The 13428-nt window shown below is 43.9% G+C and overlaps 1 protein-coding gene across 5 annotated transcripts in view; it reads left to right on the top strand.

Moving 5' to 3' along the window:
- MICAL3 (microtubule associated monooxygenase, calponin and LIM domain containing 3) overlaps positions 1–10809 on the top strand; it is a 168255-nt gene extending 157446 nt beyond the window's left edge. For 4 of the 5 annotated variants that reach the window (XM_027680764.1, XM_027680762.1, XM_027680761.1 and 1 more), the window contains 4 exons: positions 2277–2342; positions 4645–4744; positions 5710–5783; positions 5868–10809. In XM_027680764.1, coding sequence (XP_027536565.1) covers positions 2277–2342; positions 4645–4744; positions 5710–5783; positions 5868–6052 — 425 coding nt within the window. In that variant the 3' untranslated portion in view covers positions 6053–10809. The remainder of the gene's footprint in view (positions 1–2276; positions 2343–4644; positions 4745–5709; positions 5784–5867) is intronic. The other variant, XM_027680765.1, reaches the window with a different exon arrangement.
- The last annotated feature ends 2619 nt before the right edge of the window (positions 10810–13428 follow it).

Genomic DNA, 13428 nt, shown 5'->3' with positions numbered 1-13428 from the left:
GGAAAGGCTCTTAATTGTGCAGGTTATGTTTGTTATCTTACTGAAAAACAATGTCAACATTTCTAGTAGCAGGGCTATTGTAGATACCATGGACTTTGCAACTTGATCCAAGGACAAATTTTCCTTAGACAAGAGTGGGAGTATAACTAAGAGCAAAGGTAGAAAATATAGTTGGGGTGTGAGCTCCGTATTAGTCAGCTGCTGTGTAACTCCTGTGTCTTTTTACTGGAGATCAAAGATGGTATCCTTTCCTAGTATCAGATCATTTGTGCACTGATGACTAATACTAGTAGTTTTGTGGCCATTTCACAGTGAGATGAAGGACATTTTCACAAACTGGGTATTTTTTTTTTTCAGATCAAATATGAAAAATTGGGAGTTCCTCACCAAGTCTGTATGTCCATGGTTTGACATTTATCACCCCCCAATTCTGAATGAAATCTCAAACCCTGAAAAATTGAAGTGGATATTTCCATACAGTTAAATACCCATGTCCTGCCCCCGCCCCCAAACAGTAGTTAGAACAAGTTAGAGTATTAAAGCTTATGTGGAAGAATTAGTGTTGAATAAGATAGGATGTGAAATAAAAAATTATTAGTAAGTATCGTGCACTAAATGCTCTGCTTTGTGTGGAAGCTTGTTCTTCATAGTGCCTTTGTGGTTTGGAGTTTTTCTTGTTTGTTATTGCTTTTGTAACCCGATCTGTGAAATGGCAATTGTAGGAAAAAAAACACCTTAGTATTTTTTTCATTTCAAATGAGGAAGTTCGAAAGTTCAGAACAACTTTAAGGTTCTGGTACTGTCACCTAACGTTGGTACGATGCTTTATTTGTAACTGTCCTATGGCCAACTGTGGCACCTCTCCCAATGTCACCCCTTCCTGCTCCCAGTACAGAGGTTTCTTCCTGTCTGAGAAAGCCATGCTGCTCAGTCACAGGCTTTGAAGCCGGTGTGCTCTCCCTCTTGCTCCAGTGTGTCCTCCATGTGCTGGTCTAGTTCTGTGATGGTCCCTTCTAAAGCCTTCCCAGTCCACGAGTATTCTAGTTCTATAAAGCTTTCTCTGAACCACATACATCAAACTCTGCTGACTTTTCCAAAAAAAAGCATTGTTCTTACCATATTATTGTTGTGGAGTTTATGCCTTTTCCCAACACAGAAATGCCTCCTCTTTATAAATGCGGTTTTGCCCTGAGAGCAGTAAGTGTTCCATTCTGCTCCTCTGGTGTTTCAGGCTCATCACCTCCCTGGTGCATGTCCTTCTGTAACTATTAGTGATGTTGGTTATTTCCTATTGTTTATCTCTGTAACGTTAAGTACAGCTGAAAAGCAAATTCTTGGTGTTAAAGCAGCTGAACCTTTTGAGAGATGAGAAGTGTTTGTCCTTCGATGTCTGACAGAAAAGATGACAAAGATTCAGTAAGTCACCGATACTAACAGGACTTGTAAGCTTTAAAATGCTGTGTGAAATGAGAACGTCAAGGGAGAGCTTTAAATTCACTGTTTTAACTCTGCAAAGCCCTCAGTTGGTCATTGCCCCTGCAGATCCTGATGCAAATCACGTTTTTATCCATGTTAAAGCCTTTTCCTCTCTAAGCACAACAACCCAGTTGAGTACATGTGTACTCACCATACTTGACACAGCAGATGCTGGCAGGCTGGTTCCACGGTAATCGGATTCTCCCTATGATGTTCCCTGTCTGAAGACATTATATTCCATTATAAAGGACACTTTTACCATCAGTGGATGCTGCCACGGTGATAAGAGCATGGTCCTGATAAGGCTTTAAGGTAGGGTGGCTGCTTACAGCTGGTGTCTTACATATGCAGGCGAGACTTACTGTAACCCTGCTTGAAATCTGATGTTATCAGCAGGGGTTGAATATCCATCTCTGCTAGTCCTGAGATCTGGGTCACAAACTTTTCGGTTAAAGACCATGCAATTGAAAAATGTACATTAGGAAAAATGCACTAACAGTAACCTCCTGCCTGGTATTTGTACAGCTCAGTAAGAGTTCACCAATACCTCAGTCTACCTCTCATGTGTTATCTGTGCTTATTAGGGACATTATTCATCTGTAGACTGTATCCCTTGTTTCTGCTTCTCCATTTCTTGTATTTTTTCTTTTCTTTTCTTCTTGTGTTTCCTTTCTTTCTCACTCTTATGCTTTTTGTCCTTTGCTTGTCTTTTATTTCACCCCTTTCCTCCTCTTCCGTTCCACTTCCAACTTCCTCTTCCTCTCCTGCCTCTTCCTCTTCCTCGTTTGGTCCTATTGAAGTTGAGCCCAATGCCGGGACACCACGTCGTAGACCTCTCTCCTTCTGCCCTTGCTGTGCCCATGAAGGTAACGTAACCTCACGCTCCCCGTCCTCCTTGACCACAGCTGGGTTGTCATAGCAGCACTAGTCAGATAGTGACCACAAGGCCCCCAGCCCCGTCCCCAGCCCTTTTCTTGCTGTGTCCTCAAAACCAGCCTTCTCTGTAGCAACCCGATAACCAGCTTCTCTGAGCCTGTGGCAAGTTACTAAAGGTACAGTATCCCTTTTGTGAGTCCCAGCTGTGCTAGAGAAGGTGTAGCGACTGGGAGGGGCCTTGGGCAGCAGCCGTGGGGCCAGTAATGTCACACTGGAAAGTTTCTGTTTTCATTTGCTGGCTTCAATTTCTCTATTCCTCCTGAAAGATGTTTGGAAGGTGGGGTAAGGGAAGAAAATCTGTTTCCTTTAATATGGCCCTTTAATTACCGTGTAGGGATTAAAGGAATACTGTGTCTTTATAAGGACTGTTTTGCAAAAACATCCTTGAACTTTAAAAACCAACAACAGTTAGACCAGTTTTCCCTCATCTGCCTTGCTGAGTGCATTCTTTAACTGTCCCAAATGGAGTTTACTATACAGTTTCCATTGCCAAGGCATGGGGAAGGGGTTGTTTATGTGTGTTCATGGTGTAATTTTGCTAACCACTTATCTGCTTTCCATGGTGCTCCCTTCACATCAGTTGTCAGTGCTCCCTTTCCAATCCTCCCATTATTCCTCTGCTCATTGGCTGTTTAAAAATACTTACGTATTTCATAGGTCAGTAGCGTTGTGTTTTTGGCTTTTTCTTAGAGGCATTTGTTTTCTATACATCCTGGCATCGGAAAGGAAGGGGAGACTTCCCAGTGTTTTCATGGCGCCACAGCACTGGACATCTGCATGTACAGTCTCCCTCTCCTGTCGCCACGTGGGCATATTGTGCAGAGATGCTCAGAAAGGAATGCTTGGAACTGAGCCAACACACTGGTATAAAGTCTTAAGGTGGTGCAACCGAGTCTGGTCTTGCCCAAGGGGCTGCTATGACAAGTGAAAGGCAGGTGTTCTCAGCCTAAGCTGATGTTTACTAGGAGTTGTAGGTTCTCCCTTGTGTAGCTCCAGGGCAGCACTTCTGTGACATGCTGAGGATGAGGCAGGGCGTGGGTCTGAATTAACTAGCCATTAATGCGGTGTCGGTGAAGTGTCTCACAGAGTTTGCATAGTAAGATTGCTGCTTGACTATTTTAGCATCAAACGGACTGTTTGAGAGCTTTTGTTCTTGATGTAGAGAGTATGTATCCATAATAACAAATATAGGCAGGGATGTTAGTTATTTTTGGATGCCTTGGTTACATACAATGCAAGCTGATAGGATGCAGCAAACTGAAAGTGCTGTTGAGCTTGATTTGAGGTCTTCTGCATCCACTTCTACCCAGGCAGGAGCATTGCTACTATCCTTGATGGGGTCTGATCTGAGTCACAGAATTCATCTGCAGGCAGTTCAACGTGGAATAAGTGGCCCAGACCAAGAGCTTGTAAGCTCTTGTGTTTGATAAATATCAACAGAAGGCTTTGGGAACAGCGTTCTGCATTTATTCCACATGACTCCTGGCAGATACAAGATTCATCAATGGATTATTGAGTGAGTTTAGGAGTTGGTTTTAAAATAAAAGAAATTCCAGCTAAGAGTTCTGTACTAGGTGGCCAAGGCCCAAGGTATCTGTATTCTGCTTTAATGTTAGCAAATGTGTCTGGTGGTTCTTTTTCTTTCCAGTGCTGATGTGCAATACAGTAGAATTAGTTTCTGTGATCACTGCGCAGTAGGGATCTTCAAGATGAATAGATACATGTGGCTAGGAGGAGCAGTCAGAAAAGATTTATTTAGCCATTAAAAAAAAAAAAAAGAAAAGAAAAGGTGTTACTTTTGGCTAGTAAAAGAAAAGATTGAGGACATGCAATTGAAAATAAAGGTCAAACACATGGAGTGGCAATTGAATCCTTTTCTGATGAGCATACATTTAAGTAGCTGGGCTGAGGGTCTATAAAACTCTTCTGATGAAAGGAAAAATTAAATGCTTAGGGGTTTCTGCAGTAAGAGTGAGGAAGAAACATGCAATCACAAGAAAATCAGGAAGGAAAAAAAAAATTAGGCTCCAAAGAGAAGATAATCCTTTTGGAGAGGTGACTTCCACTCTACTGTGTACTCTAGGCAAACTGAATGGACCCGGCTTGGGAGTGCTCTGGCAGCATCTTGCTCGGCTTTCTTTGCACATTTTGCCCCATCGTTGTTTTTGCGGTTTGGGCTTGTCAGGATTGCAGGGCGTTACCTGAAAACTTAACAGGTTTCTTTTTTGGCAGGCATGGGTAAGAAGGATGACCCCAAGCTGATGCAGGAGTGGTTCAAGCTGGTGCAGGAGAAGAATGCCTTGGTTCGCTACGAGTCCGAACTGATGATATTGTGAGTGAATGTGTTAATAATGGGGATTGTGTCATAAATAGTATTGGAAGATCTGTCAGTACTGTCTTCCCTATAGGGCCAGGAGGTCAGCAGCCTCTTAGGCTGATATGTGGCTGAGATATGAGTCCGAGTACATTTCAAGAAGAGAGGTAGAAGAAGGAGTAATAGCGGTAAGGAATAGAAGGTCCAATTATTTGTGCACATGCAGAAGTACAGATATGTGAGTCCTTCTCAAGCTGTTCTTGTATAAAACAAACATTGGTTATGCAAGTGTTTTTGAGCTGTGCAGAAATAATGTGTGTCTCCTGGTTTTGGTAGAGTTTGCTTTTAAGCATAACCAAAAGTGTTTAATTCAGTCACATTTGCCATGTGGGCCTCCTCTCTGCCTGCAGTGGGACCCCAGTGCCTCTCAGTTGGGCTCAGGTGATAAAGCTTTTCTCCTGTTAATGAAATTGGGAGTTTTCTCTGTTCCCATGATGCACATTCACTGAAATTAGTTTTTGAGTATGTCAGCTCACCCTGGCAGTGTGGAGCTGATGGCCTTAGTGCCCGTAGCAGAAAAAACCCAACATGTTGTCTGCATTGCAATCTGCAAGTGGCCTGACATGTCCTTAGTTAATAAGTAACTTTGTCTTTAGAGTGGAAAGTAGCAGGAGATACACAGAGGTATTGCAGATTTGTTTGTTCTTTCATTCTGTTTTAGATTTAATCCCACTCACAACCCCTAAAACTTTTGGTGTTGCACATCCTACCTGAAGGCAAAGAACCTGAAGTGCTGAAAGTACCATTAAATGTTTTAAAAATACACTTACAACTCTTAAAACACTGAAGATATATTCTGAAACAGATTGGTAAAATGCACAGCAGATATCTAGAGAGGGAGCAAAAACTGAGAGTGGCTATGAAGCAATGTATGCAATATTTTAACATACCCAGAATTTGGATTTCTGATGTTTCCCTTTCAGTGCTCGGGAGCTAGAACTGGAAGACAGGCAGAGTCGATTACAGCAGGAACTCCGGGAGAGGATGGCAGTAGAAGGTGAGAGCAAAAGGGAATATTTCATGGATTGTGTGTGTGTATTTCTAGCCTTTTGTATGCTGATAGTTTTGGATATCTCTGTAGATCATCTGAAGACAGATGAGGAGCTCTCGGAGGAGAAGAGGATCCTGAACGAGATGCTAGAAGTAGTGGAGCAGAGAGATTCTCTTGTGGCTCTCCTTGAGGAGCAACGGCTTCGAGAAAAAGAAGAAGACAAGGACCTGGAGGCAGTCATGCTTTCCAAAGGTTTTAGCTTGAACTGGTCCTGAGCTTAACACATTTACCTCTGCTGGTCTGTGTTGTCCAGTTGGCCTACCCTGAGTTTGCCAGAATTACACGGATAAGAAGATGTTGAAGGGGAAATCTCCGAAGGGTCCGACAGCATGCAGGAATTTGGTTTGAACCACGCAGAAGCCTTTTGATAAGTGTGTTGGTTCCAGAAGCTTAAGTTTTACATGTCTGCAAGCCAAGTTGAAGAAATGAGTTGAGACTGTGGAGTCTCCTTTTGGTCCTATACAAATGGACCGTATTTTTGTGTGTGTGGTAGGAGGGAGGGGAATAATCCATGTGTGGGGAAGGAGGTTAAGGGAAGAAGTGCCCTTAACTAAGCTGGATTTATGGCAGTCCATTCCTTCCCCGTTTTTACTACACCAGTTCTTATAAAAGGGAGGGAAGTGGCAACCCTTCCTGGAAAACCACAGCAGCCTGTAGCAGTGGAGTCAGCTGTCCGAGAGAGCTCCAGAAGCCCAGGGCAACACCTTCTTTGCTTTAGTCTTCCTCCCCACCAAAGAAACCTGCAGTTGATCATTATGCATGGATATGAAGAAATATGAGACAGAGAAGATACTGCTAGTATGTGTGACAGAACTTTCTGCCTCTTGGTTTTTAGAGAGACGTGGGCATCAGTAGACTCTCTCCCTATCATAGCCTCCTAAATCTTCTTGTGGGGAACAAGGGGAGAAGAAGAGAGAGGGAAGATGCCCATCTGCTTTGCTTACACACTGGAGAGACAGCTACTGCTGGCCTTAGTCTTCATGGCCACAGTTCAGAGGCTGGTGGGCTTCCTTGTTCTGTTTTCGTTGTGACTGTTTTGACACTGGAAAATACTGCTGTGGGACAGTGGTAAGTGTGTGCTGGGGCAGGGGTGTTCCCAGGCGGCATTCCCTGGCTGTTAGGCCCCTGAAAGGGAGAAGCCCTTAAGTGACCGAACCACCATTAAGACTTTTCAGTGTTTTTATTTTTTTTTCTCTGTATTTTGTTTTTGCACATTGGAAACGAAGCTTAAGACCTGCCTGGGCCCTCAGTCACTTTGACCCTTTTATGTCAATTAACTTATTTTTTTAATACTTGAAAGAAGATTCATTTTTGTATCTTTTAGGAAACAAATGGACGAGTGATGAGTGTGTGTGCCTGCTGCATCCTACAACTTCCACTTCTAAATTACTGGACGTTGTTACCTGTGGCTATTTATTAGTGTTCTTATTAATAATTTGATTGTTACACTTATTTGATTGTGGAGGGAGTGTTTTAACTCTGTTAGAGAAAGACACTACTGCAGATTGGTCCCTGCTTCACAGCAAGGGCAGCCCTTATGTACCCACGGATGCATCCTGCCCTAGGAGTTTTTCTCTATGAAAAAACCCTGCACACTCATGGAGTTTAAGAATCTATTTGTGTTCTTAGCGTCTTTTTCTTCTGCGTCCCAGATTCCCTCTTTTGGACTAATAAACCTATATTTATTTAAATTTTACATTTTTATAACGGGAAAGCCAAAACGGTGAGGTAGAAATATCCCATGTCTCTTTCTCACTGAAAGAGGGGACCCTCATACTCCTGAGATACAGCTAGAGGGACTTCCACGAAAACAAAAATAGCACATTTCCTGCTGCATCTATTGGAAGAAACTCCTCTTGGCTCAGCTAGTGAAGCTTTTCAGCCAGGAGGGTACTGACCGTGACCACACACTAACAATGAGCAGGATATGCACTGAGCAATTCAGCACCATTCACTGTCTGACACATTCCCTGGGCACACCGTGTCCTTACCTTGTCCTGCAGAGCTGAAACAGCACCATGTGCTGGGGAGGTGTCCTGTCCTTCATGCGGTGCTTTAAGAGGTTTTCCCACCTTGGGATGCTGACTGTGTTCTTTTCTTGTTAAAGAAGTACTAAGCTGGCTTCACAATGCCTTTGAGAAAGTGTCGAATTCCCAAGCACATTCGTACAGAGCACTGACTCTTTCAGCTTGAACTTACACTGCTGGTGCAAGGCACCCAAGCAGGGCTGAACATCCTTTAGTCTTTTGCCCTGGGACAGAGGTTAGCATGGTTTCTTGCTGTTGGCTCTCTCCTTCCTTCAGAGAGGTGTCCTGTAAGGCAAGGTCTGTGATTTGAATTCCCTTCTGACCTGGGAGCATACCTCAGGCTGAGGGAGAATGGTTTGGAGTGTCCCCGGGGTCTCTGGGTGGTGCTGGTTGCTAACTGTGGAAACATGTTTTTTCCGCCTGAAGTGTCCCTCCTTTATTCCCCGTAGTGTTTTCTGCTAAGGCATTACAAAATGAATCCAGATGCTCGTGAAACCAAGCAGACAGGCAGATGCAGTGCTACTTCATAATTGTGTATGTTAGCAAGTGATACCTGCTATCCCAGCATCCTGGAGTGTTGGCTTACCAACAGGATGTCCAACAGACAGAATTCCCCCCATTTGCCAGTGCAGGTGCCAGCTGCCCAAGTGAAACTGGCAATGAAAGTTTACATAGTCTGCATTTGAGGGGCCGCTGGAAGCTGGAGCGGAGAAAGAGGGAAGAAAGAGGGAAGCTAGATGTAAAGTTTATTGTGAACTGTCTTGTGCAGAGAATTGACCTCAGTCCATTTTATGTGCACTGGGTATATGGACCACACCTAACTCGTAACGAATGTGAGCTGCAGAACAGAACAAAGTCCTGAAGAAGAAATACCAGATCACTCCTTTTCCCTTTCATGCTGGGGGACATGGGCCAGATCTTTGCAGTGCTGAAGAGTGATATCACTTGAGGGCATAATCTCTTACTGCACCGGAAAACCACATAATCTAAGCCTAAACTCCTTGGGTTATGCTGAAGGCCTCCAGCAGTGAGAATGAAAACGAAGAGCTAACATCGCACACGCAAATTAATTAAAAATACATGAAAGGGAATGTTAAAAGGCCTTTTTATATCAAAATGGTTGTAAAAGGCACAACTTGTATTTGCTGTTCAGTTGCACTTTAAGAATACGACTTGCATATCAGATACTGGGTTTTTTTACTATCTGAATATTTTTAATTCAAATTTTATATTTTTAAAGCTGAAGACGGCTCTTGTGACCACAAGATTCCTTATTTGTATCAGAATCCAAGTAGGATGTTCTAGCTCTTTGTGCTGCCCGGGTGGGCAGCAGCACGTGACTCGGCCATGTGCATTCGATGACGTGTGTCCATTTCACGTGTGAGGAGAGCGAAAAGGCCCTCAGCTTCCGAGGAGTGGGCACTCAAGGGTGTCTGTCCCAGGTGACACGGTCTGTACCAGGGGCTGGCCGCTTCATCCCTGCAGGAGGTGGGGAGAGAGCCGAGCTTGGAACCCAAACTGTGTTCGTTTTGAAATGGGCACACTGAGGATGGGGCAAGCACTTCAGTCCCCTAAGGGGAAGGGAGGGGGATACCAACCTCCTGGAAACACCCAGGAGGCAAGTGGGATTGGGGGAGTGAGGACTACCAAAACAACTAATCTGCTGTTTTCACAGTACATTTTTATTTTAACTGTTCTGTTCTTTTAACCATATTCTCATGAAAACTCACAAATGGCTGTAAAATCCTGAGCTTCAGAGAACTAATGTGTGGGGAGGTGACGAGACATTTCAGCTCCAACTTTAAGACATACTCCTTCTTTCAGTTAACCAATACCCCATGGTCTCACTAGGGCATGTTACAAACTGCGTTGCTGAACAACATATTTTAGAGCAAACTGCAAGTTTTAAAAGTCTGTCCTTCTCTCTCTCCGTCTCTGCATTTTATGTAAATATTTGTTTGTATGTAAAGACACCAGTGGATCCCTGGGTTACCCCCACGGTCAAGAATCTGAGTTTTGTGCAATGCCTAGGCCTTCTCTTAGAACACGGTGCTTGCATAGAGCTAGTCACCACATTTGTGTGCACTCTGGTGGTTTTTAATATTTTTATACATCCTAATCCTGAACGTTATGAAGTATTATAAGTGGTCTAGACTGCATGATCTAGAGCAGCTGGCAGTTCCGTTTTGTGAGCAGCTGTTCCTAAAATGTTCACAGCTACACCTTGTTTGGTTAACATTCTTTTAAAATGAGTTTTCAGTTTAAGTGTTTACACCAGACACCAGTGGATGAGAAAGGTGTTGCATTATAAAATCTCCTGTGTACAAACTGAAAAGCCACGATGTGGCTTTCTGGGAATTTCAGTCATCACCATCTGCAAGAAAGAGAACTCTAAAGCATACTAAAAACCAGCCTGTACATAGTTCACAGAGAAAGAGATCGCTGGCTCTCAACTGTTGTAAAATAACAGAGATTAGAAGCTTTCCAAAAGTTCGTGCTTTTGGAGTGCTCAGAGTACTGCTATAGGCAGGGTAGCAGGCAGATGAGGGTGTCACTGAAAGCGGATGTGAAGGGGAGGATGCCATGTTCTGATGGCATTGCAGTAACTTAAATACTCTGTATCTGTGCGTGCATGCGTGTGTGTGTGAAGTCTAATCCAGGTGAAGGGATCTGCTTTGGCATCTTCCCTTTTGTATGAAAGTGAACTCTGATATTCAGATTGTTCAAGGCTCTTACGGTTGGCATGTATGGAGTGTTAAGAGAAAAGCGTATGCCCTACCTGTACAAAACCAACTCTGTTCCAGCCTGTTTTCTTCTGTTGGGTTGTGTTTTATTGTTTGTTTTTATGCACACTTGCTTCGTTGGTGTTGAGATTTTAGCACCTCAGATGGCCAACTGAACTAAAAAAAAGAACAAAAAAATAAAATCATTAATTATTTTTTCTTTTTTGTTGGTGGAGTTACCGTTTGTTTCCCTTGCATTCACTTGATGATTGAAGAGCAAGCTGGGAGCTGAGGGAAGGTGATCTAGAGATAAAAACTTAGGTGTTAAAGGGCCTGGCCTCAGTTTCTCTTTTGCTGGAACACTCTGAGTCACTCTGAATTATCTGATGCAAACAAATCAATCTTGATACAGCCCAAATGCACAGTCCTCCCTTCTCCATATTTTACATTGTTTTTTGGATTTCCTGTGAAGAGAAGTTACGGTAAATAGCCAAGAAGGGATGAAGGTAATATAAATTGAATTGTAGGATTTAATTTCTGTAACTGTAGCTCACTTCCTCAGCCTGCAGAACCAGCCTGAACATCTGACACTGGTGTAAAACAAGGAGAGAATTACACAAATGCCTCTATGCTGACTTCGTGTTGCTTTGAGTCTCCACCATTCCGTGCTCGTGTCTCATCTGCACTGTGCCAGCTCTGCCATATGAGCTGAGCAAGGTGCAGCTCCAGAGCTGTGCCCTTGAACAGACTGGAAGGATTCAGGATTTCAACCTCACCAGCTCAAGAGTCAAGAAAAGGCATCTGGGTATCTCCTGTTTGAGAAGGGCGGGTGTTCGGCCTCAGTGTGGGTGCTGGGTCCAATAAACATCAGGAGCTTGAAGCCTGGCATAGTGACATCCAGTCAGCAGCACTACTGTCAGTAAGGAGACTTGAGAGAAAAAACTTTGTGCCTTTTTTTTTTTTTTTTTTTTACAAAGAGAAATTTCACACAGGATGCTGTGGGGAAATCCCAGCCAGGGAAATCCCAAACAATGAGTTTTATTTTCCTGCCCACTCAACCACTCTCAAAACAGAGGATGAACCCTGCTGTTCCTAAGGTGGTGTGATTAAAGCAGACCTATTAGGGCAGCAGGAGGCATGTTGGGCTTCGGATTTCCCCTTGCCTGGAGGCTGGGCCAGCAGGCTGTGCTGCAGGTGCACAGCTCACTCGTTCATTAGTGCAGCTCAGTAGGGTGGCAGCTCTTTGAGGACCTTTCAAACCCCACGGTTCTTCCTGTCCTTTTGGTCTCTTGCTTTCAAACAGTAGTGGGAGAAAAAATAGTAGTGGGAGAAAGCTATGGTTACAAGGGAGGGTGGGGGTAACTTGAACTCTCTGGTGTCAAAAGGCCAGTCCACAAGGAATTCTCCCCTGATGCCAAAAGAAAAATAAATGTATGAACTCTTGGACACAGGAGGTCAGCTCCCATCCATAGCTTAGGAGACCAGTGTTGTGACCATCATGGCTAGCTAATTACACTGTAAGCCTGTTAGTCCCCGGTCTCAATTAGGGACCCAGAGGTTCTGCTATTTTATAAACTATGAACAGAGCAACTGGACTCCTAGGGACGACTTCCTCTATTGCTTGCTTGGGCAAAGAGCTGTGCCAGCCCTCCGAGATAAGCAGGATCGCACGTCCTGCACGGATCAGCCACGTGTGTCTAAGAAATAACACCAGGAAAAGGCCCTCTAACAAATAAACCCCGCCCCAGGATCCCAGTGTGGTGGCAGCTGCTGCTTTCCGTTTTCATTCATAATGAAAGTAGCCTTCAGGAGCCTCTGACCCTTTCCACAGGTGGTGTCCATGCCCTCGAAGCTGCCTCACCCACCTGACGTCATTCCCCAGCTCTCTGGGAGGAGGTAAGGAACAGCACGGAAGTTACCGAGGTGGGAGGGTGAACGTGCTTTCATGTGAGGGGCACAGGAAGGATGTCAGTGGGCTCATTGAGTAACGTGCAGATCCCCTTTCTGGAAGCAGCAGATATATATTATCTTATACGGCCCTCCTGCCTATACTCGGCCTGGATAAGGACAATGAAGGTAACTTGTCAGGAAAAATAACTAAGAGGAAGTCATGCCTAAAAATACTCTGCCACTCTGGCTTCCCTCATGTTTTACATTTTTGAAAATTCCTCACCATGAGTGCTGTGACAGCAATTAGCAATTGCTGCCTACATTAGCAGTTGCATTTTTAAGAGAATGCAAACCTAATCCTGTAAGGATGCTACTTGGCCACACATCTCTAAGAATTCAAGCAGAGCCGGGGAGTGTCTTCCTCCTTTAAATCCTAAGCATCATCAGCAACAGAGCAATTACCAGGGAAAAGGATCCCTAGGTGGTAAGGGGTGAAAGTAACAGTGCTGGCTTGTGGCTGCATCTCTGCTGGCACCATCCTCCTGGAGAGGCAGAGGGAGGGGGCCTCCTGCTTCATTTTATAGGTATTAGACTTGCCTCATTCCTTAGCCTGCATCCTTTTACACAGCACTTAAAATAAGGAAAGGGAAAAAAAAAACCCTGTCCTAACCAAACTTCAGAAAAAGTAACATTTTCCCTTGGCACCTTGGGAGCAGTGTAAATGCCTGTGGATAGCAGGAAAGTGGATAAGCTAGTATTTCCAAACCTGCTGAGTGTGTGGTGCTTTTCTGCATGTCTCAGACACAGAAGTCATGTGGATTTCTGTAAGCAAAAGATAACATCTCTTGTTTATTATTAACATTTCCTATACAAATATAGAATCTGTATTACTCAGGTACCAGAATCAAAAAATATAAAAACACTTGAGAGAAAAACTGTACTTTGGGCACA

Source organism: Neopelma chrysocephalum, unplaced genomic scaffold, assembly GCF_003984885.1.
Source record: "Neopelma chrysocephalum unplaced genomic scaffold, ASM398488v2 Primary Assembly neopelma1_59, whole genome shotgun sequence".
NCBI classification, from domain to species: Eukaryota; Metazoa; Chordata; class Aves; order Passeriformes; family Pipridae; genus Neopelma; species Neopelma chrysocephalum.
Note: the sequence above shows the minus strand (reverse complement) of the source record. Positions and strands in the feature narration are given on the sequence as shown.